A 25,180-nucleotide genomic window follows, 5' to 3' on the forward strand; every position below is an offset into this window, starting at 1 on the left:
CATTACCGTCTACAGCCGCGAGAGGGCGCTCTATGCTGCTCAGTGCTACTGTAGTCTACACTGAAAACATAGAGCGCCCTCTCGTGGCTGTAGATGGTAATGTTTTCTCTTGGTTCTTGGTTCTAAATAAATGCGACTTATGTATAGTCCAGTGTGATTTATATATGTTTTTTTTCCTCATCATGACGTATTTTTGGACTGATGCTACTTATACTCAGGTGCAACTTATAGTCCGAAAAATACGGTATAGGTTAATACACTTGAAAGTGACTGCTTGTCAAAATATTGATCTTTTTGTTTTGAAAATTCTGACCAGCCTGGCATAGCAACAGCAGCTCAACCAATGGTGTGAGTTTGGGGCATGGCTATCTGTCTTTAAGACCAATAAGAGATAGAAACCTGTTTGAAAACTACACACTCTACCTGTAAGTAATTGATATAGAGTAAGAAAGCATTTAAATAGTTAAAATGTGTAAATGTTCTGTATGTTAAAATAATTAATATGCAGAGACTGATTACCAAGTAAACACTGATCTGTTTGTTTGAGAATTCCAACCAGCCTGGCATAGCAAAAGCCTTAACATATCCGTCTATCAGACCAGTAAGAGACTGAAACCTGTTTGAAAACAGTCATTATGTTTGGAATTGCATTTGGTTAGTCTAGCGCTACAATTAACTGAAATAGGTGTGAGAAATCCTGTGACTAGTTAAACTACCTGATGGTAGAGCAAGGAAATATTGGTTCATCTAAAACATGTTGCTGAAACAATACAAGCAAAAACAGATGCAAAGCAGATGAAAAAAGCAAAAGCGAAAGTATAGTTCCCCAGGTGGCTGGCTTTGGTTATAGTCTATTCTGTCTATACAGAAATTCTTGATGTGTGTGAAATCTCTGCATTTTGCCTGCAGCACCAAACACTCTTTTACAGCACTTTCATAAACGGAGCATTTTTGTCTTGCAGTGCTCACATCGTGAGTGTGTGCCCTAGCACTGCAGTGTCTGTCTTTCTTTCTGCAGCCTCATTTGTTCACGTACACATTGTACTGGTCACTGTCTATCTGTAACTTGGTGAGATACACCATTACTGCAGTGCATTCATACCAGCAGTCTAATCAGTGCACACGTACTCCTAACCACTCACCCCTACTAAACAATCAACCAGCCAGCACTTTACCCAATTGAAGGCAAAAATAAAAACATCTCAAATTCCCACGGTGTCATGTTCGTAGTCCATGTCTACTAGTTTTGAGCTCATCTAGGTGCTAATGCACTTCTAGAAGTGGACTAAAGTTACTTTTAGCAGTTACACATTTCAAATCTACAGAGAAAACGGACCAAAATAACTGATGACTCATCCTGCACTACACAGATTTTTGTCCAATCATATGCTCTCTAGAACAAAATGACACATTTAGTCAAACATTATTTCACTCTATCATCATTATGCAGCTTAGGCCCTCTGTGCTGTGCCGGATGTGATAAATACTCCAGAATCAAGTGACGACTGGGTTTCAAGGGGGGCTGAGGGGTCTCAAAAGGGGACAGCAAATGACCTTTTTGTGCGAAACCTGTCTGCAACATGGAAGGATTGCTCGGTTTCAAAAACAACTAAAGACAGAACTGCATATATCAGGTGACCTTACCATTGTGGTGGACAAAACCGATCATAAATACTTAAATTTATTGAAAGGTATTGATTATTAATTATTATTTGATCACTATTTCATCACTTAGCACTGCATGTTTATGCTTCGAGTCTCACCCCATGATATAGCAACATGCTGACATCAAATCAATTGAGAGTCTCCCATGTGGAGTTGCTGCCTATGTAGAGCATTTCAAATCAGGCAGTTATGAGGTTCTATGATAGTCAATATGCTCTCTTAGACGGCAGCTGCTTACATAAGTAAACACCAAGGCACAGAGCTGTGGGGAGAGACAGTGTGTGTGGCTACTGTAAGATCGTAAAGGGATGCAGCGCTCAGACACAACTTATCTTTAAAATGTTACACACTGCAGAATTATATTATATGGTCTGAATGATCAACCATATAAACCTAAGGATACATGCCTACCCTTAATGTGCATTGTGGGTTTGATTTACATCCAGCCCTTGCACATGTACACACATTTGTTTTTCCTATTATGGAAATATTGGGGATATTTCTTTTACTTACCCTACTTCAAATGTGCACACAGACCTTTCTGCGCTTACACATTTTCATTAACATTTAGTACTGTATGTTAATTAAGCCTTTAGCTTGCGTTGTCCTTATGGTGACCATTGGCTGGTCCTCACATTGTATGTGCTTTCAGGTTTTACAATCCTTTTGCATGTTGCTTTAATGAGCTCATTCCTGCAATTTAAAGTCTTTTATGTGATACACATACAAACTGTGCAATGAACGTTTACAACTGACTGACGCTCTAATATCACAAGACAAGCACTTCAACAATGATTACAAAGGGAGAGAGCAAGAGCAAGAGAGGGGTCAATATCTCAATCATTACACACTCATATTTCAAAATGACACTTTCATGAGTATGCAGTGAGACACAATAGCCAACAGCGTAACAGTGTATGAATTATAGTACTCTGAGGTACAGAAAGAAAAGGTTTAGGGAAAATGAGCAGGAAAGAGAGAGAGACCTTTGCTCAGGGTGTTAACTTTGAGAAAATGCTATGTATACATTTCTGAAATGCATGTTTTACACAGTGCTTCCCTATGCAACAGAGAGAGAGAGAGAGAGAGAGAGAGAGAGAGCTGAGGAAGAGAGACAGGCAGAGGTGGAGAGATGCAGGCAGAAGGAAAGAGAAAAAGTCAGACAGAGAAAGATAAACAGAGAGAGAGAGAGAGAGAGAGAGAGACGTGCAGAGGGAAGAACAAGACTAAGAAAAAGAAGAGCAGGTAGGGGAAGAGGGAGGCACAAAAGAAGATACAAAAAATGGAAAGACAGGCAAACAGATCCACAGTAAGACAGAGAGACAAACAGGTGGAGCAACAGACAGGTTCAGACAGAAGCAGGAAGAGAAAGAGACAGGAAAACAGACAGGCAGAAAGAAAGAGAGAGACAAGCAGAGAAAGTCACCTTATCTGAATATTTTTGCTTTGTAAAAGTGCAGAGGTACTGTTCACAAAACCCAACACACAGCACAAAGTGTATGTGCGGCAAAACCTGCTAGAGTCCGAACCATCCCGTTTGTGCACTGTTCCCTTCTGACTTCAACCCTGCTGTGCTTTAGGAAGCATGAAAACACATACACACACAGGTGCATGCACAACACAAAGGTTAAACACTGCCACACACACTGTCCCTTCTGTCGTGCAACAGCGCATGACGAATCGGACACTGACCTGGCACCATGATCCATCCTTTAGAATACCTCCACAACAGAGCTCACGGTATCCATATGTCCTTGTGTCTGTCAGCGGCGTGCCGCCGTTAGCCAGGCTGACCAGAGGTGAGAAGTCATGGTGTTGTGAGAACCGGCATGGGTGCTCGTTCTGAACACACTGAGCGGTGAGGAGAGCAGCGCTGCACTGTGTGTGTGTGTGCACGCTCAGTCTCACACACACACACACACACACACACTTACACGCTTCAGTGTGTCTAACCCTCCCTTTCCCGTGTAATTTTCTCCCTAAAACCTCTGTATATACAAATCAAGGGAAGCTAAACCTGATTTAGTTTAAATAATTAATCTAAATTGTCTGTCCCCCGTCTTGATTTGTCTAACCTTTCCTAACATTGTGCATAAATTATGCAAAATGCCCGTGTAGTCATTAGGAGATGAGAGAAATGTTATGCAAATGCTCCTGTGCGAGGAAAGTGGTGACTAATTGTAAATTCCTGTACGACAACATTTACTCGCATGTACAATTGATAAGGGAGGGAGTCAGGGGTCGATCCTCAGCCCTCTTGCATTTTCTGCACATAATAGCATATTGATCAAAGTATCACTTGCCAATCCTTGCCGTTTTCCTAATGCTCCTGCCATCACACACACACTAGCACTCCAGTTAATGCCGCTGCTAGAGAGTTATTATTCTTTCCCACATGTGAACAGCCGGAGGCTTGAGTCAGCGGAGGACAATTTGTCGCAAAATAAGACTCGCCAATTGCCAATTCAACTTCAGAGTGGAAAGTAGCTTCGCTCTCTTCTAGCGTGCCTAATATGCGTCACTCTCAGGGGCAAATCGAACTGGCAGACGGCGACAAAACCGTTTGTCTGCATCCCAGTGACAAATTTCGAATAGCAAAAACACTTCCATACATTAAAGGTTTGTCAGTGTTTTCTTTACTGCATCAAGCTGCTTACTCATTTTAGGAAAGTTCTTTCTTAGTGAGACTTGATTTGAACCGCTTTTAGTGCTTGTTCCTCTTGGCACTAAATTAGCTGGGCATTCAAGAGGAATAACCAATCACAATGAAATGGCTTGGTTTTCAAGTCCATTACACCTTCACTGAAGCGCAGTTTAAAAAACTGAGAGCCCTGCAAGTATATGAGCTATTTACTTCCTACATCAGGCAGGTTTAAGTCAATAAATAAAGCTTGTTGGCCTTTGATGTTCTAAGAAACTCTATATTGTAGCTAGCCTCCAGTGTGAAACTGCTATGATACATTTTAAACAAACTGAATATCTTACCAAAACTAAAGGACAAATGTGACGAAGGACAAGTAGGACGAATTGCTCAATCCAGGAAGATTGCAAAACCCTACAATTGGTTTGTACCAGAAGACGACATGTACGCCAGTGGCAATCAGTTTCATAAATAATTTAGAGCAAATCTGCAGCTGTAACAACATGTATTGGCATATTGTTCACCATTACAAATTGCTCACACACCACAGGTTTCTTTTTCTTTGATGAATGGCTACATAGAGGCCACGGTTCAACCTCATTGGGACCATTACAACGTTTTCAATACCACTGACCTGAAGATCACATTAGTCAAAGAGTCAAGACGTCCCTGCTGACGCCAAACGGTGACCGTGGAAAGAGATCCAGGCTCTGTCTTCCATGACGCAAACAATGAAAGCAGAGCGAGATGGGAGGGGTAAACAAGTGAATTACGCGGACAGATCAGGTTTGAGCGGTAGAGGATGGGGAGTTGAAAGTGAGAGAGTGGGTGTTTAACTGAATGAGTGTGGTTAATTCATTATCACAGAGACCGAGACAGCTCACTCAAGTCTGCCTGAAGCTCGTGAATACACAGCAGGCAAGATCAGACTATAACACACACACACACAAATGGATAGCTGGTCTCAAAACAATTCTGTCATCACCCTTGTGTTTTTTCAAACCAGTATGATTTTCCTTTTCTCCTCTGAACGCAAAATGAATGTTTTTTGTCGATACATTGAGAGGTAATTAAGTTCAAAACACCACTGTACCCCACTGGCTTTCACTGTATGGAAGAAAAATTACATTTTTGATTGAACTATCCCTTTAAAAGATTCATTTGATCAAAACTATAAAGTATGACTGATTACCCAAGGCGACTGATGCCGTCTACGTCTCACTATCGGTGGGGATGCTGGAAGACAAATCGAGAAACAGAACGATGCTTGAGAAAAAGTTTTCCTCCTGTCTTTGATTACTTTTCTTTCAGGCAGATGGGGAATTTCATAGTGCAACAAGGAAGAACTGTGAAGTTCTGGCCCTTAATTGGTGTTTTAAGGAATACAGAAGCTTTGTTCTTTAAACAAGGACACTGGGGGAAAAAAAAATCACCTGGAGCTGTTTTATGTTGTATACACAATTTATGCCAGCAAACAGAACACAGCGGTAGTCTTGAGTGTGCACGCGTTTTCAGGCACCCAAACAAAACCATTACAGATAAAGAGAGTACTGACTGCACACTGTCCTGATACACACAATTGACTATCAATGGCAATGACAATTTATTTATATAGCACAATTAATTTCAACTTCTGTTGACCAATGTGCTTTCCATTAAGTCATTAAAAACAGAAAACCACACAAACAAACAATACAAATTATAAATCATACAAATATCCCATCAGCCATATGCTTTAGAAAATAAAAATGTCTTTAGTCTGGACTTATCAACAGAAGGAGCTTGTCTAATGTAGAGTGGTAAGGCGTTCCAAAGCCTGGGGGCAGCAGTACAGAAAGCACGATCATCCCTGCACTTCAGCCTTGATTTAGGAATAACCAATAGATCCTGGTTGGAAGACCGAAGGGATCTATTGGGTTGATAATCAGTCAGTAACTCACATAGAAATGTAGGGGCCAAATCATTTCGAGGTTTATAAACAAGGAGCAAAATTTTTTAAATCTACTGTAAAATGAACAGGCAACCAGTGTAGTGAGCGTAAAATAGGAGTAATATGCTCCCTCGTTTTAACCCCACTCAAGAGTCGAGCCGCAGCATTTTGAACAATCTGTAGATGGGATAAAGATGTCTGGCTAATTCCAAAATAAAGTGAGTTACAATAATCCAGCCTAGATAAAGTAAAGGCGTGAATAACTTTTACAAAATGTTTAAAATAAAGAAAAGGTTTTTGCTTTAGAAAGTACACAGCTGAAAAAAGCAAGTTTTGACAACTGAATTAATTTGACGGTCAAACTTTAGGCCATCAAAAGTGAAACCAAGCTAAAAACAATAATTTCAGTTTCCTTTTAATAAAAAATGTAAAACTTTTATGAAATCCAAGTCTTCCCATCTACCAAACACGCCATAAGAGATTCACAACCCACAGAATTTCATTTAACAGGCAGATAAACCTGAGTGTCGTCCGCATAACAGTGAAACAGCCCATGTTTTCTAAAAATATAAACCAAGAGGGAGCATATATAGAGAAAAAAAGCAAAGGAGCCAAAATAGAACCCTGAGGAACCTCACAGGGTGAAAAAGCATTACTTGAGTAATGTTCACCCATCTTGACTGAAAAACTCCTATTTGCAAAATCTTAACACCTCTTAAACCAACACAATGTTCTAATCGATCAATGAGAACAGCATGGTCAAATGTACTTAAAGCGGCTGTTAAATCTAAGACCACAAGAACTGCAGAATCATCTGAATAACCGGATATTAAAATATCATTGAGAACCTTCAAAAGTGCAGTCTCTGTGGAATGGCTTTGCAAATTGAATTATGAGCTAAATTACTTTGTAACTGGGAAATCACACTTTTTTCCAAAATCTTGGAGATAAAAGGCAGATTAGAAATGGACCTAAAATTTGTTAACACTGATGAGTCTGTTTTTTGAGCAATGGGTAAACTACTGCATGTTTTAAACAGTAGTTACTATTTTCGACTATAGTGCATTTTTGAGCCAATAATTATATAGTAAATACGATGCCAAGGCAACAATAATTGGTTGATGGCATCAAAAGAACGTGCACAGTCCCAAACCCTTCACTAGAGACAAGTGGAAGTCATGATAACCATTCTAACCTTTAAAACCTCATCCAATTGGTGGATCTGGCGAGTCACTGTGCACTAAAACGAAGCCACACAAAACTTGTGTGATAGTTGCCAAAATCAAATCTCCCATTGAGAGAAAGTGAAAGTTACGTAAATACAATAATGCAAAAGTGACTACTTATTTAACAAATTTAATACAAGTCAATGCAAAAATCATACCAGTGCAGATAAGACCAACCATAGTGTCTTAGTTGACAGGTAGAGAGAGAGAAGCGATTGCTTGGGTAGAAGACCCAAATCTTTGCTCAGGTAAGTGTGTGTTGGGAATGAGACGAGGGCTGAGGAAACTGGGACAGCGCCAGAGACTGCTTCAATAAACAGTGCTGGGGATTCACTCCAAAACACTGGAATAACTGACCTTGACCCGCTTGCTTGAAGGAAACTGTCCTAAATACACAACTACACAGACAGCGCTGGCCGCAAAAAACACAGAACTAGAGGAAGAAACTATATTTGGTTTCTCCAGGCTGGAAAAACAAAACAATAATATAATATACGCAACCAAAAAATGAGAACTTCAATAAGACAGACGTTAAGTACAGGAAATCATATCAAGAGAGAACTGGATTTGAACTCTAGATTCCACAACAAACACCACAGCTCAATGTATCAGCAGTATCTGCACTAGACAAAGAATCAAGTAACTGGGAGACTTCCAGGGCTATCAGGGATAGTATTAACATTGCTGGCAGCACGCTGAAGGTTGTGCATAAGTGTGTGTGTCTGCGATATTATTGGCTGACTGGAGCAGCCTCATAACTGTAGCATTACCCAATGGTAATTACGACTCCATCTCTGGTCCCAGATCAGAATGTCCCACTCCAGATAAACGAGGGCTGACTCTGAACCAGTGCTGATGGATCGAGGAGCATTTTCTTCTGCTCAGAGAGCAACGGGAAAGGCACTGTATCACAAAAGGCGTTCTTGACATCTCTTTCTGTGCCACTGCTTCTAAGGAGGCACTTGATCTACAAGACAAAGCCTGCACGGCCACAATAATCTTGTTTCACTTCCGGCAGAATCATTGGCTCCCAGTTCCATCAAGCTCTTCAACAACAGCATTTGTTGTCGATTACTACAGAAAACCATTTTTGACTCAAAACTAGATTACTTTAATGCACTTTATTCAGTTTAAACCTAAAAGCGATACTTAATAAATACAATTATGAAATTACATAACACATAAAATATTATTTGAGATTAAAAGTTTTTGTTACTGTTAAGTCTAATTTTACAAATAATAATTTAAGCATTTCAATGACTATTATACGTTGTTGTAAATGTTTTATTGATATAATAATTTCATAATTATAAATTTACATTTTTAAGTGCTTTTTTGATTTTTAGTTTTTGATTACCACAGAACACACACACACACACACACACACAGAAATACATATATATATGACTACCATTCTTGGTAGACATTATGAATTATATTAAGGGAGTGAATGTTTTGACTGCCTGATGGTGGATACCAAAGACTTTCTTAAAATGAAACCGTTTTCTTTTGTATTTCTAAGCGGAGCAGTATTGTATAAATGATGGATGGGCTATGTTGATTGACAGGGCCTTTGTATGTGAGAGTCCCCTGTGTAAACTCAATTTCGCCTCTCGTGTGGGACACTTTAGAGCATCCTGCCAGTCCTCTTTCTTACTTCCCCTATCTCAATCCTGTGACATAGCATCCAACTAAAACAAAAATCATACTGGGAAGAGGCCTGTTGCGCAGATGTCACCTAGAAGGGAACGGGAGAGTGGTGTGGTTGGCATACTCAAGTAGGTCTTTGGAAAGGGAAACGGCAAACGCTTGTTATTGACCAGAACGGGATGCTGGCTGGATTCAAACCAGCCTCTTCACATGAGAACAACAGCTGAATGTGTCTGGAACACAAGAAGGTAGACTTTGAAAGGAAAAAATGTCTACAGTGATCAATCGTGAAGAACTTTTAAACACCGGCACAAGTTGAGGTGAGGTAAAATGGTTTATTCAAATCAGTGCTTTGCAAACAAAAGCAAATAGGAGTTCTTTATAATGTGAAAATTACTTCAATTATTACATTTTATTCCATTGTTTTTAAATATAAGAACAAAATTTTATTATAAAAAAGGAATAAATAGATATGTTTCCCAATTGCACAGAGGTTATGACAATCCAAATCTATATCAGTATTTCCCCTGATTCCCAAAATGGTTAGTTGGACATACTGTATGCAGATATTCAATAAATGCAACAAAAAATAAATATATAAATAAGGCTACTTCAAAATGAAGAAGTTAAATGGAGAACAGAGAAAACAAAAGGAAGTTTGTCCAAGTAAGTCATGGAAACATATAAAAATATTAGTGATTATTTTTTGCTATTTTTTATTTTGTATTAAGGATAGATTTCCCTGTTGAACCGACCAGCACTGGTGTTCTTTTAGCTTAAATTTAATATAAACATATATAAAATGGTTAACAAAAATAAATACATTTTAATTAAATGTATTTAGGTCCATCCTGAGCTCCTTAACTAGCTTAACCAGCAGAAACACACTGGTCCAAGCTGATCTTCTCAGCAGGGCATGAACAAGTGTATGGAAAATAGTCATCTATAAAGAACAACTGCAACGCTCTGAACAAAAACAGACCACCCAGAGCCAAATGCAAAAGACAAGACGCCACCGAAAACCCAAGAAGCCACAGCAGGAAACGCTCTTTGGAAAATGAGTAACGCACTATAACCCTGGTACAACCAACCTTGATCACCAAGCAAAAAGACGTACAACCACTTTGAGACCGCACTACATCCCACAACCTCTCGCCCATGAAAGACACATCAACTCTCACCAGCTCCCACAGAACAAAAGCAATGAGGAAATGACAGAAAAGAGGAATCCATGACACTTTTTATTCCTCAGCTCTCATGATGAGAATACAGATTACTATTGGGGACTCCCTGGCCATACAACAGTCAGCTTCTCTAGCCTGCAAAAGAAAAACACACATATTATTTTCACCTTCTTCGATGTCTAATTGCTTATGATAGCTGCATTGAGGTTAGCAGATCCTAATAGTGTACAATCAGTTTCACACGGGTGTATTTTCTACACACTAGTATTGAACTATTATGGATATTTCACTGTCCACTGCGACTATCTAGTGAGCTAGGTGGCAGAATGCAGCTAAAATGCAAATACACACACACCTAAATATAATTTATTGACGATTAAATGAAGTCAACCAAATTTGAAACTAAAATCACATAAGGTCAATCATGTCACATATTTCATTCAAGTTTATCAGACCATTCAAACGGTCAGAAAAGTCATAAAATAATGAAAACTCTCTGCATGGGGTCTCTCTTGTCCCTCTGGCATGGGTTCAATCGCGATCTAAATATGATATCGTGTTGCATTGCGATCATATCATGAAACAGTTACCGAAAAAAAAAACCTTCCCACAGTCACTGCTAGACAATCTAATGCTGTCCTGCTCATCAATCTGCTTTAGAGACATTATACCACCTTCTCAGACAAAGGACTGCTGAGGTAAGGCATTCTGCCTTAAATATATGTAGAAAAGCTGTCAAGTACTCAGCAGCTGTCTAATACATAACAATATTCAGTGCATTAAACTAAATCCTCCACTACAGAACACATGAAGAGCCACTCACATTCTGGCACCAAGAAACCCAGAGAAGGCAAGAAAAAAGAGACGACAAAGAGCTGGCAAAAGAAATAGCCACTGATATTTCAGAACGAGAAGACAAAGCTAAACACTTCAGCCGTAACACAAGGTTTCCTTGATCACTCAGCGCTCGCTCCATATATGAAGAGATAACACTGGAGAGCAGCACTGCAGAGAATACTTCTCATTAGCTCTGCTCCATTATGGCTCTTAATTAAGGCCGGGCTGAAGAAGACAGGGGCGGCTCGCCAATTTACCAGAATGATGAATCACGTTCCTTCGCTAAAACCAGAAGAGAGATCATGAAGCTGAAAAGGATTCGCTGTTAAGACACAAGAAGAAATTACCTGAAATCATCTGGAAAATGTATAGTAGGATATATATACAAAAAAGAATATTCAATCTTTTTCGTTAAAGAGAATTGGACTTAAAAATATTTACAATACATTCAAAATGACTACTACACTATTATTATTAATTAAATTATCATAACTTTGTGCGCCAATTTTCAAGGTTTTTTGAACATGTTAAGGGCCCTAAAAGGCACCAAACCCTTGAAGAAAAAGAATAATAATGAAGAAAAAGAATAATCCTAAGGAAAAAAATAGTTATCTTCGCCCTCTTGGGCCCTAATAAACTATAAACGCTTATTATTAAACATCTCAAGGATCGAGATTGGGACCGATCAAGCATTTTTTAAACTGATCGGTATCGGCTCTCCCAAACCCAGTTTAGACTACATGATTTAAGGACAGTCGCAGTGTCCGATTTCGACTTCTAAAATGCGCTGTGGACAAGAAACATGTCAGACTACACGTTGGTACCCGACCATTCATCTTCAGAGAATTGAGGTAAAATTGTGTTTAACTTTTTTTTTTCACTGGAGGAAAAGTATTATTGTCATAGCTGCACAAACATTTCCTTCATTGTAAAATTCCACCTAGCAGGACCAGTCCATTGTATCACTCTATTAATCTAAATATGAATGAAATACATACTTGGCAAAACTGCTCAGCGATACGCAGACTTCAGGGGATGACTTATTTCTCCTGGACGTGAAAACTAGAGCAGCCAATGAAATATTCAGGGCCAGTCTGAGCAACTCCATGAAATCTGAGGAGGCTATCCTGAAACCCTTCTTTCAGAACTCATAATTTCTGTTTCACACCGTTATTACATACGCATTACAATAGATTCTTTTCAAAAGAACCAAAAATAGAAAGTCATTGTTACATCTAGGGTAGTGCAGACAGATGATAGTCAGAGATATAGACGACAGGAATGCAGATGTCTTTGTCGACAGTCAAGATGATATTAGGCTCATTCTACTATTAATGTATTTGATTATCATTATTATTCAGTGGCCTATTATAATTCACCTATTATCATCAAATTGCTACACTATTTCACTTCAGCACCACACTTCACACACACACACACACACACACACACACACACACACACACACACACACACACACACACACACACACACACACACATAACTGAGGATTAGAGTCTGTATAATTAACTTAAAAAAAAAAAAAATTATTTTATTTATATTAGTGGTGCTTCCACGCGCTCCCTCTTGCATGCAATTTAAAACACCAAATTGTTCTGAAATAGCCTATGACAGGTACAGATAGTCTCTCTCTAGCACCACCCACCCATGCACGATATCATGTATCTGCAATCTCACAGGCTGGCGATACAACGATGTGAAAAATTACCATATCACCCAACACTAGTTACCATCACAAAAATACAGCATGGCTATTCTTCAAAATAAAAGGCACAGGAGTAAATAAATAAATAAATACATATGCATAAATATATAATGACTGATAATTCCATTTAACTTTTTGTGCCAAATTTTTCATTACCCTTTATTTTATTTTAACTGCTGTTATATATAAATTAAATATTATGAATTATAAACTAAAATATTATGAATTAAAAAGTATATTTTATAATAATTATTTGCAGCAAAATATCTTATACAGCATTATTTTATATTGGTGACAAACTTTGCATTACTCATTTATATATATATTGTTATGGTTTATTTTTTTCTTAACGCCAATCCAGCATCTATGGGTACATTCATGGCAAAAACCAGTTAATCCATAGACAATTCGATCCATACACAAGTCTTGGCTTTACACACACGTCCGGGGATATATTATATAAATATATATATATATATACATACATATATATTTTAATGCAATAAATTCTATATATAATTTTTTTATAATTTCTTTTATTATTTTATACATTAATAAAAGAATATTGTATAATTATTTTATATATTAATTCTATTATATTATATCATTAAATTATTTGCAACATGTCATCAAAAAAAAAGATACACATACACACACACACACAAACAATGATTTTTTTGACATGCTGAATAATTTTTTAGAATGTAAACATTAATTAATTAAAAATGTATCAATTACTTAAAATAAAACACGAAAACAAATTTTTTTTTTGGTCAAATTATGACAGGAAGTGATGCCATGAGTAAGGGAGGTATAAAGGAGAGGTTTCATCTGAACAGGAAGTGAAATGATTGAGCCATAGGTGTGCAGAGGGAGGACGGCAGATCTGACAGTGATGCTTGTATAGTTAGCTGCTGTTTGGCAGCTCTCCATTTGAATCCAGTGCATTAAACCACTGACGTGCCGTCCCTGGACACACTCAGCACAGACTTCACACAGCATACTGGAACATACGGAAACAAGAGCGCATGCGTGAGAACATACACGCAGCGGGAAGAGTGACAGCCTGCCAAACTCCTGCAATCACTGGAGTTATTAACATGCAGCAGTAACTACAGCAGGCGGGCAGAGGAAGTGACTGCAGAGGTGTGGTGGCCAATAATTCAGGCACACATCAAGCACATTAGAGGAGAAACACTGGATAGAACAAAGATTGTGAAGAAGAACATGAGATGTGATTAAAAGCAACAGGGTGAAGACTTTTGGTCTCGTTTGCCTATTTCTTCTCAAAAAACACTTTGTTTCTTATGCAGGTGACAGCACACGTTAACTTAAAACTAGATGTTTTTTGACAAAAAAATATACTTATACTTTAAATTTAGTGTAGATAGATAGATGGATGTCACTGTTTTGTCTTGCTATCAACAAACATGCAACTTTTGCTTCAATAAACTCCTAATTTGCTGCTTATTAATAGTTCGTAAGGTAGTCGTTTAGATTTTGTAGTAGTTTAGGTATTATTTAGGTAGGATTAAGAATGTATAATATGGTCATAATATGTGCTTTATAAGTACTACTGTATGCGGTTTACATTTTGTTTTGCAAATAATTATTCTAAACTTTTTTTGTATTGTAAAACGAGAGATGTGTGTGCTCCCACACAACTGAGGTCATCAGCATTTTTGTCTTCTCTTCCAGATGAACTGAATCATGACGTTCACTCATGGGCGATTCATAAGCCCCTTTTCCACTATCGGGTTGAATGGTTCTCTTTGTTTAACCTTTCCATTCCGTGGCGATCAAGGCCAGTCAGCACGGATACAGTTTTATTTTCCACTGTGGCGCTTATAACGGAGCCCTTTGGAATGCAATACAAATGCATCGGTCGTTGCCTTCGTTGTGTGATATGAACGCCAATATGGACGACGTTTAGATACAACTGTAACCGTACCTGACAGTCCTTATAACCGATAGTAAAAATATTCAATATTCAAGCTTGAATGAATACCAACCCACCAAACGAGTATTTCGAATAATCAGATATTCTGGTCCAGCCCTAACTCCTACAAATGTTATAAAAATAAAAAGGATGAGAGGGAGTAAAATATTTTTTGAATTTCACTGGCAATAAATTATGTCTGTTGTATTTTCCCTTGAACACCGATGCTGAACCTTTTAGCCAATCACTTTTAAAAGCGATATGATCTCCCAAGATACCTGATGTAACACCGTCTGCCAAGTTGGAAAGATGCCCTTTAGGCATTCCTGTTTTTCAGGCTGGTGAACTATGTGGACGTGATCTCACTGAGCCAGACTTTTGACAATCAGCATACAGTCTGGTCCACACTGGAGCTCGATTTAGCCAAAAAGTATCTTTTTGTGATATGAAATACCATCCAAACAACTAACACCATCATCATCAAATGACCTACTACTATTAAAAACCTCAGAAAAACTGGAATATGCATTAAGTATCCACAGATGTGAGTTGACAAGGAAGATATTTCTAGTCTGCCTGACCGAGTGTGATAAAGTCCAGATGATCCCAGACCACAAAACAAAACCATTCCTCCTAGGAAAGTGATAAAACCAATGCTCCCAAAAACAAATCTGAACAGAAAAATGGGCCTTTTGGCTCCATTGTGGCATTTTTCCATTGTCCATCTTGCGAGTCTTTTATAATTCATCAAGCTGACTGATGCTCTGAACCGAGATAAATAGCTACTTCAAGGTCTCTGTTTGAACCTCAAACAATAGACTGCCTTCTCCCCTGCCTTCACCGCAGACACGAACAGATGGCAGCATTCACTCATTCCAAAACGCCTATAAATCTGATGTGGAAGCAGTGCTATGTCCAGCATACAATATGCAAGAATATTGAGGATTTTTAGGAGAGCAAATATGAGTTATGCAATAACCGTTTGGTAATAGTGTGCAATTTAAAATACAAAACGAATGCACATCAGCAAATCCTGACATAAGAGATCGTCTTATCACACGTCCTACAATGCAAGGCAAACACCCGTAATCCTATTGCGTCAAGTTTTAGGCAAAGTTTTTAGATTGTGTTTATTCAACATTCAATAAATCCCACACAATATTACTCTTATCTTAATCCACGAGCAGACGTTTTCTTATGACGAGGGATTATGTAAACTGCTGACTAAGTTGTCCTGAACGTGCTGGAGTGAAAAAGGAAAAACCTCTCTAACTAAAGCAGTTCGAAATGTTGAGGCCTACAGCAAAGCTGACGTATTGAGTTCCATCAATCCATTCAACGAATTCTTTGATTGGTTTGACAGAAGCAAGATGAGGTAACCTGAAGTAATTTATCACTGACAGATGGGAAGGTAGCAACGGGACAACCATATGTGCTCATCAAAACCACTTCACCAGAAGACGAGCTTCACAGGAAGAACCGTTCAGGCCGCAGATAGGAAGCAGTTATTGAGCTCATCCAAAGTGACTAGGCACATGACAGCCATTTTTCATCTACACTATGCATTGTACATTGTTCTCCAAATGTCAAGAGAGTGTGTGAAATAATGAGCTAAAATTAGCAAGTAGCGGCTTCAGAAGTAGTTCTTTATCAAATATTACATTTAGCCTTGCTAGCTAAACGGTAACGTGCTTTATATAAGTGGTGAACAGAACTTCTCTAATTCAAGAGCTTAAGTTCCTAGTTCATATTTTAGGGCCTTGGGATGTTTTGAAAGCCTTTTATATTTAAAATAGCTTTAACAAAACAACTGAACTTAATAGACAGTAAGTTTGCACTAACTGGAGAAGCTAAAAGCTAACAACATAGTCACAGTGTAAGCATGCAGCTTTATACATTCTCCATAACATTATTTTTTTGTCTAAAATGTGCAGAATGTGGGGAATAATGAGCTGAAGTAGCATTTATCTGAACTTTACATTAAGCCTTGCTAGCTAAACGTTAGCATGTTTTATATAAGTGGTGGACAGAACAAAACCATGTGTCTAAATCAAGACCTTAAGTTCCAAGTTTATATTTTAGAGCCTCAAGATATAGACTTTTACATCGAAAAACACTTTATAAGAACAATATGTAAATACTAAAGTTACAAGTGCACAAAACAAAGAAGCTAAATGCTAACAGAAGCCTAAGCAACACATTTAAAGTGTATACAGTGCATGCAGCTTTGTACCCATTCCTCATTACACAATGTTGTCCAAATGATATGGAATGTGGGAAATGATTAGCTGAGACTAGCAAGTAGCAGCTTGAGAAGTAGTACTAAAGTAACTTTAGATTTAGCCCTGCTTGCTAAATGGTTACATAAAAGAGGTTGACAACAACAAAACTGTCTAATTTAAGGGCTTAAGTTCCATGTCCATATTTTAGAGCCTCAAGGTGCTGACTTTTAAATTTAAAATCGCTCCATAAGAAGAATTTGCATGCAATGAAGATAAAGTACGTGGCACGAAAATAAGCTAACAGAAGCTAAATGCTACACAGTCAAGAGTGTAAGCCTGCAGCTTAGTATTTATCACTTTTGTTTTGGCAAAAATATATATTTAGTCACAAAAGTGTAACATACCAGTTGTTTTTCATGCTAATCTGTCATTTTTAACACTGACATTTTCACACGAGGCGAAAGCCAAATGAAATGCTATAAATAGTCGTAAATGGTGAAAAATGCTTTTTACACATTAAGGTCAGCAACCTTTACCAACATGAATTTAAAATGATACTGATACTGAAAGGTCATGTATTTTCCCATGTAAGGCTCAAACTCAACACAATTAAGTTTCCAATATGGATCTTTAACCACTACACCACATTACCTCAACTTTAACTGGACGTAACCACTTCATTGGTCCTATACTACTCACCATCTCCTAAATACAGCACACCTCAATGAAGATTCAATTTCACACAGCAAGATTTTACAAGAAGTGCTCGCCGGATAGCATCCGGAAACAAAGCCAGTCAAAGGACCGGTGGCGGACAAGAATGAGAAAGACGTCGCACTGCCTGCACAGCATACTAAAGACCATCAAAGTGGAAAGAGATTAGAGCATCGTTGTAACGCTGAGAAAGTCTGCCAGCCCAGATAAATTGAAAGAAATCTGATACTGGGATGCTTTAATGAGGACACATTATAGTACAGCTACAGATATGGTTTAAAACAATATATCTCGGCATGCAACTTCCTAAGACACTGGCTATGTTCAGAATAAAATAATAGTGTAATGCTTACTGCATACTGAGCAATATGTGCAAAGATAAATGGTTCAAACAGTATATAGTAATCACATTACCTTTCCAAGCTGCATGTTTAATTCAGCAAGTGTGGCTCAGTTATTATAATGGTAATTAATACATGTCCCTTTCAATGCATTGGATTCTAGGACATTTTACCCACACGTTACATAATGTTTTGCAATTAACTGCATGTCTGTATAATGGGAAGGAATGTCAACTGATTAAAAAAATAGGTCCCACTTTATATTAGGTGGCCTCAACTACTATGTACTTACATGAAAAAAATAAGTACAATGTACTTATTGTGTTCATGTTGTATTGTAAAACACTTTTGCTGCTATCGAGGTGGGATAGGGGTAAGGTTAGGGAGAGGGTTGGAGGTATGGGTAAGTTTAAGGATGGGTTAAGGTGTAAAGTATGGGTCAACAGTGTAATTATAAATGTAATTACAGAAATTAAATACAGATGTAATTACATGTAGATTTTTTTAATATAAGTAAAATGTAAAAACATGTATGTACACAATAAGTACATTGTACTAAATTATTAATTAAAATGTAAGTACATAGTAGTTAAGGCCACTTAATATAAAGTGGGTCCAAAAAATATATATGTGTAGAGAGATAATTGAAAATAAATTCAAAATGTATTAATATTATTATTTAAATAAAATTTATACTAAACCTAACATAAAATGTACTCCATCCAAACAAAATATAATATTTTTTAAAAATAATTAATTGCACTCTGTAATGGGAATGGCGGTCAACTGATTACAAAAATGTTATGTTAATTAAATGAATATTCATTTATATTAATAATTATATTTAATTATTATTATTATATTGCAAATAAATATTTCTGTATAAAAATTAAAGAAAATTGTATTACATTCAATATCTATATATATCTATATAACTATTGTCATTATTATTATTATTATATTAGTTTCTATATAATTAAATACAGTGGGGCTCGGAAGTTTGGGCACCCCTTGCAGAATCTGTGAAAATGCGAGTAATTTTCAAAAAATAAGAGAGATCATACTAAATGCATGTTATATTTTATTTAGTACTGTCCTGAGTAAGATATTGTACATAAAAGATATTAAGATTTAGTCCACTGGACAAAACAGAAAGACAGTCAAGGATAATCAGGTAACAGAACACAGTACTAAGAACCAAGGGTTCCCAAACTTTTGAGTGGGTTATTTTAATAATTTCAGCAATGTTTTTGTCTTGTGGACTAAATGTTAATATCTTTTATGTACAAAATCTTACTCAGGACAGTACTAAATAAAAAATAACATACATTTAGTATGATCTCTCTTATTTTTTGAAAATTACTCATATTTTCACAGATTCTGCAAGGGGTGCCAAACTTTCGAGCCCCACTGTATACTACATTACATATTAAATTGACAGCCCTAATGCATAATGTATTCCATGCATACAAAATATCGACATGCACTTTTTCTAATTAAACTGTCAGTTGATTACATTTTTTTAGTACCTATCTTTTATATAGATTTTTTAAAATTTAATATTATGTTATTATTTATTATTAATAATTTAATTCAATTAAACATCTACGTATTCAACCAGAATTTGTAAACAAACAAACAGGCAGCCCTAATAATGAAAACGTATTAGGTTATACAGGTATTCCCTGCATACAGAAAATCTGCAGTGTATCCATTCTATTTGCTACAAAATAATAGTCTAGAATGGTGGTATGTGATTCTGAACATAGCCAGTGATGTAAGTAAAGGACATATGTGACCCTGGACCACAAAACCAGTCATAACAGTCTTTTGAAAAGCTAAATAAATGAGCTTTCTATTGATGTATGGTTTGTTAGGATTGGACAATATTTGGCCGAGATATAACTATTCGAAAATCTGGAAATCTGAGAATACAAAAAAATCTAAATATTGAGAAAACCAAGTTGTCCAAAATAAAGTACTTAGCAATGCATAATACTATACAAAAAGTAAGTTTTTGTACATTTACGGTAGGGAGTTTACAAAATATCTTCATGGAACATGATCTTTACTTAATATCCTACTGATTTTTGGCATAAAAGAAAAATTTATAATTTTGACCTATACAATGTATTGTTGGCTATTGCTACAAATATACCCCAGCGACTTAAGACTGGTTTTGTGCTCCAGGGTCACAAATAGTTTAGTTTGGCATGATCAGCAGACTCGCACCTTTAGCTTGCTCCTCATCTTCATCCTCACTTTCTTCCTCCTGCTGCTCCTCCTCCTGCACTTGGCTGGGGGGTCTGTAGGGTGGGGGGAGGCGCATGGGTGGAGGGCCGCTGGTCTGTCCTGCTTTCTGCTTAAAGAGTAAAGAAAAGAGACTGTGAGGGCGTATAATGCAGCCCACTGTGGAAAGACACTATAAAGAATGCAGAGAAATAAACAGCGAGAGATGACTATGAATGAATGCTGCTGGGAAAACTCTAGACAGAGAAAGATGCAATGATTTTAAAGGGATAGTTCAACCCAATAGGCTATTACGAGAAGTGGTGTCGTAAAACCGCTATGCCGGAGAAAAGCCTCAGGAGATGGACAAGGGAATAATTTGCTGTAAAGCCACCATTGCAGCTGTTACCAAAATCTCAATACAAGGCACTTTAACTCACACAGCTCTACAGATACATGACAAGTATTTACCGTTTGGGCTTTTATTGGACCCGCAAATGTTCATTGGTCAGTGGTCCATTGTTGTGAACAGATTTGTCACTATGGGATTTCTAGAGTTGTTCTAAGTTTTTAGAAACTCTATGTGATTTCTAGTGATGAAAAGAGTACTGAAAAAATATACTCAAGTAAAAGTACCATTACACTCTGAAACGTAGTGTGAGTAGACTAAAAAGTACTTGTCCAAAAAACTAGTTGAGTAAAATATAGCTTATTTAAAAGTACTCACGAGTAGAGAGTACTGAGCTGTGGATTATACCCCCTTTTAATAAACACTCTAGGCTGCAATTTAAACATTTAAAAAACATTGTACATACTGTAATTCACATTATCTTTTGTTGTTTATTAGAAAGAATAAAGAATATCTATCATCCAGTGGTATTAATTTTGACTGCCAACTATTTAAAATACATCAAAACAACAAAATCGATTAAAGTCCTGAAAAGATGAAAGTTATTCTCAGTGCAATCGTCACCATTTAAATCAAAGTTTGAAAAAAAATAATAATAAAATTAAAATCAGGTATAAGGCCACAGAGCCAGAGCATGCTATTGATGCTCATAAAATATTGTTTAGATAAATGCAAACAATATAAAACCATTATTCTCTCCAAATGGTGCCAGTTTTACTGTTTTGTGATAAAGAAATGAGAATCATAAACATGATAATTTATGTTATAATTTTAACATAAATGCATATTGTTCTAGAAGCAGGGCAACATTTACTTAACTTGTTATGCTGATTCTACAATTTATAAGGAACATTTTTAATTATGAAAAAGCTGCTCTATTAGCAGCATCTACATCTGAATGGAACAACAAGCATTGAACTTAAATATTTTTTGCATGAGTGCACTTGCTAAATGAAGGTGGATTGTATAAAATTAATAAAAAACATTGTTTATTAATGAGCTGACTTATTACATCACGCGCTGACACAAATGCAGTATATTAACACCATGGTTCATCAATAAGATGCATACTGAATCTGGTACATTATTTCCATGTGTACATTATTTCCATGTTTTAGAGTGTTCCCAACAAACTTTTTCACAGCGCGCAACGCGCTCAAACTCATCAGGAGTCAACAAGCTGCCAACTTCTCCAAATGACTGTTTCAGGATGGTGTGTCTCTCTCTCTCTATACTGAAGTAAATGGGAATTAATTTACCAAGTAATAAATGTGGCACTTGCGGGATTATTAACATTGTACACAATACCTGCAACCTCACACCAAATTTTGGGCTCTGTAGATAGGCTAGTCTATACAGATCATTTAGTAAGCAAAAATCCAACAATAACATATTAGAGGAATATGCCGATAATGGAATTGATGCTTGAAGAATGCGCTTTCAGCAGCCATGAGTAACAGTAGCATACACAATTTGATTTGACGAGAGTCACGAGACGTGAGTCACGTTGATGGAGGGAAATCAAATCAAAACAAGCATGTGACGACCACAAACGGAAGGAAAATAGCAGAGTAAAAGACCCATCATTTAAAATGTACTAAAGTAAAAGTACAACATTTTTAACCCTCTGGAGTCTAAGGGTATTTTTGGGGCCTTGAGAAGTTTTGTCATGCCCTGACATTTGTGCTTTTTTCAGTTTCTTATAAATATCTAAATGGGTAAAGTCTAATATCACTGTAATCAGCACAAACTGGGCTATAATAATATGTGAAATGCATGCATGTACATGATTGTATTTTTGAGAAAAAAAATGTTATGCATGGTTAGTGAAAAACTAAAAATGTAAAATCACTTGAATAAGGCAATAAAACACATACATAAAATTGGTTGCCGGAAAAGTTGAGAACTGGAGCTTGTAGCCTAGAATTTTTCAATCTGAATGATGTGAAAATCATCTTGTTTACTCACTCACAGAAAACAATATATTGATTTAAATTTTCTAAAACACTTTTTGTTGGTAAAAGTCATATGCGAGTAGGCGTCAACTATCATGAATATCATTGTGATTTACACCTGAGAAGACAAAGGCCTGCATAATGAGCTGCATAATGAGCCTCCCATTCAACTGTGCCACTCTGAGGGCAAATTTTTTGGCATCCTTTCTCTAGTCACACAATCCTTCAGAAATCCTTTTAACAATCTTATTTTCTACCAAATAAACCCCATTTATTATCATTATTATTATTATTATTAATGTTGAAAAGAGCTGATAATATTTTTCAGGTTTTTTTAGGGGGAATAAATCGAAAGAACTGCATTGTTTTTACATTTGTTAGAGTTATCTCTATTTGTCACATTTATATTATTTACATCAAGCTTTTGAATGGTATAGTATTGTATATTGTTATTGAAACTTCATAATGTTTCACTTGATTATACATTTAGTCAGGAATTATAGTTTGGAAAAAGTATTTGGAAAAAGTCTAACTAGTAAAATGTTTACACGTTATGTGAAAACTAGTACAAATAAATAAAAAGAGACTTACTCATGTTTATGATCTCTGCTGAATAAAGTGCTTCATTCTTTTTTCTGAGGAAATCCATTTCTCAAATCCTCAACCACATCACATCTTTTTGGGGTGAATTATGTCTTATTCCTCTCATCGCGAAGCAAACAGTAAAATAAAATAAAAACTTGAAGAATAGTCTCGCTGCTTTTTCTTCTGTGTGGGCGTATTCAAGCCGCGCGCTTCAGTTTGAATCTGAATAGCGCGTTAAGCGCGGGGGCGTGGTCACATTAGATATAATGAGCGAAGATATGAAAAACAGACATTGCGTTGTTTTCATATGGATTACTTTATCTCAGAATATTTGTTTTCGGCAGCACTTGTTAAGTTTAAAAGTAGACATTCCAGGCTTTCTATAGATATCTCTCTCATGTCTCTTCGTTGAGTATTCACGGAGTTACAGTTCATTTTAATGAAATGTTTGTACATGACGATCAGCGGAGATAAAGACTGTAGACAGCGCACCTTGTTTGTTATCTTTATTTTATAAGTGCACAAAGGTTTTTTGTTATTATGTCTGTATCCAAAAAAAACTAGACCCTTTACAGATTCGATAGATGTATTGCTCTTATCTGTACGATTAAAACTGAGAGTGTAATTTAAGTTCTTTTCAGGGTTATCAGGTGAAAATGACTCAAAACGCATATATGCGTTAATCGACTCGAAAGGGTTAAACTACTCAAAAAATTACTATTTCTGATAAAAACAACTTATAGTAACAAGAGTATTTGTAATTCATTACTTCACACCCCAGTGATTTCTAGTGTTTGTAGTTTTTAGAACTTCAATGTGGGATTTCTAGAGTGTTTGTAGTTTTTTTTTTTTTACATCAATGTGGGATTTCTAGAGTGTTCAGAGTAGTTATTAAGGACATTTATGTGATTTCTAGATTGTTGAGAGTAGTTTTTAGAACTTTACTGTGTGAGTTCTAGATTGTAGTTTTTAAGAACATCAATGTGATTTCTAGAATGTTCAGAGTAGTTTTTAGAACATTAATGTGTGATTTTTAGAGTGTTTGTAGTTTTTAGAACATCTTATGTGTGAAGTCTAGAGCAGCGGTTCTCAATTCCACATTTTGTATGTCTCTCTTTGTAAACACACCTGATTCAGATAATCAGCTCATTAGAAGTGAGCTCTGACATGAGGCGTTTCTCAATGTCAAGGATACTTCCTTGGTAGGACTGATCCTTCCAAGTCACTTCCTTCAGAGGCTAGGTGAGACTCCTCTTTAGCATACGGAGAACACGTAAATGGAACAGGCTAGCAAGTGCACGTAATTGCGTCATTACGTCAGTGAAAAGGTCCGTTTGAATAACGCTAATGGTATCATTAAATTACTTTGGACAACTTCACTAGTTATTTATAAAAGAAATGCCGTTGACGCAACCAATTGTTAAATGACAGGGCCGGTTCAGTTAACCATTTGTATTTGTATAATTTACAATATGGTAGTAATTTGTACTGGCATTTAAACATCAAACTTTACTTATATTTACTACAGTTATAACAAATGTTTGGTAACGTAAATAAAAACCGTTAACTCTCCGACTACGTTAACGTTCGACATTTTTTAATTTTTGAACTAACGTTAGATAGCAAAGCTGCCCGCGTAGGATTGTGGGTGATTTGAGAGCGCAAAGAGCATGAAGGATACACATATGCATCCTTTCCTGTGTATGGGATATTCTTTGAACGAAGGACTCAGTCCTTGGTTGAAATTCCAAGGATCCTCGACATTGGAACAGTCCTTCGACGGATGTCGATGACGTAGCATCCTCGAAATGCTGGCTTCCGAGGATCCTTCCTTGACATTGAGAAACACCTAGGGTCTCTACACAGTGTTTATTACTCCCAACTCCCTGAGCAGGGGATACCTCACTTGCGAACATTCATTCACGGA

The 25,180-nt window shown here is 36.8% G+C and overlaps 1 protein-coding gene across 6 annotated transcripts in view; it reads right to left on the bottom strand.

The window, feature by feature from the left end:
* The window catches only part of patj (PATJ crumbs cell polarity complex component), a 95,299-nt gene that overhangs the window by 29,713 nt on the left and 40,406 nt on the right, over window positions 1-25,180 (bottom strand). For 4 of the 6 annotated variants that reach the window (XM_026235829.1, XM_026235831.1, XM_026235832.1 and 1 more), the window contains one exon: window positions 20,308-20,437. In XM_026235829.1, the coding sequence (XP_026091614.1) occupies window positions 20,308-20,437 (130 nt within the window). The remainder of the gene's footprint in view (window positions 1-20,307; window positions 20,438-25,180) is intronic. The other 2 variants (XM_026235830.1, XM_026235828.1) reach the window with 1 other exon arrangement.

This window comes from Carassius auratus, chromosome 47 (genome assembly GCF_003368295.1).
Source record: "Carassius auratus strain Wakin chromosome 47, ASM336829v1, whole genome shotgun sequence".
Classification (NCBI taxonomy): Eukaryota; Metazoa; Chordata; class Actinopteri; order Cypriniformes; family Cyprinidae; genus Carassius; species Carassius auratus.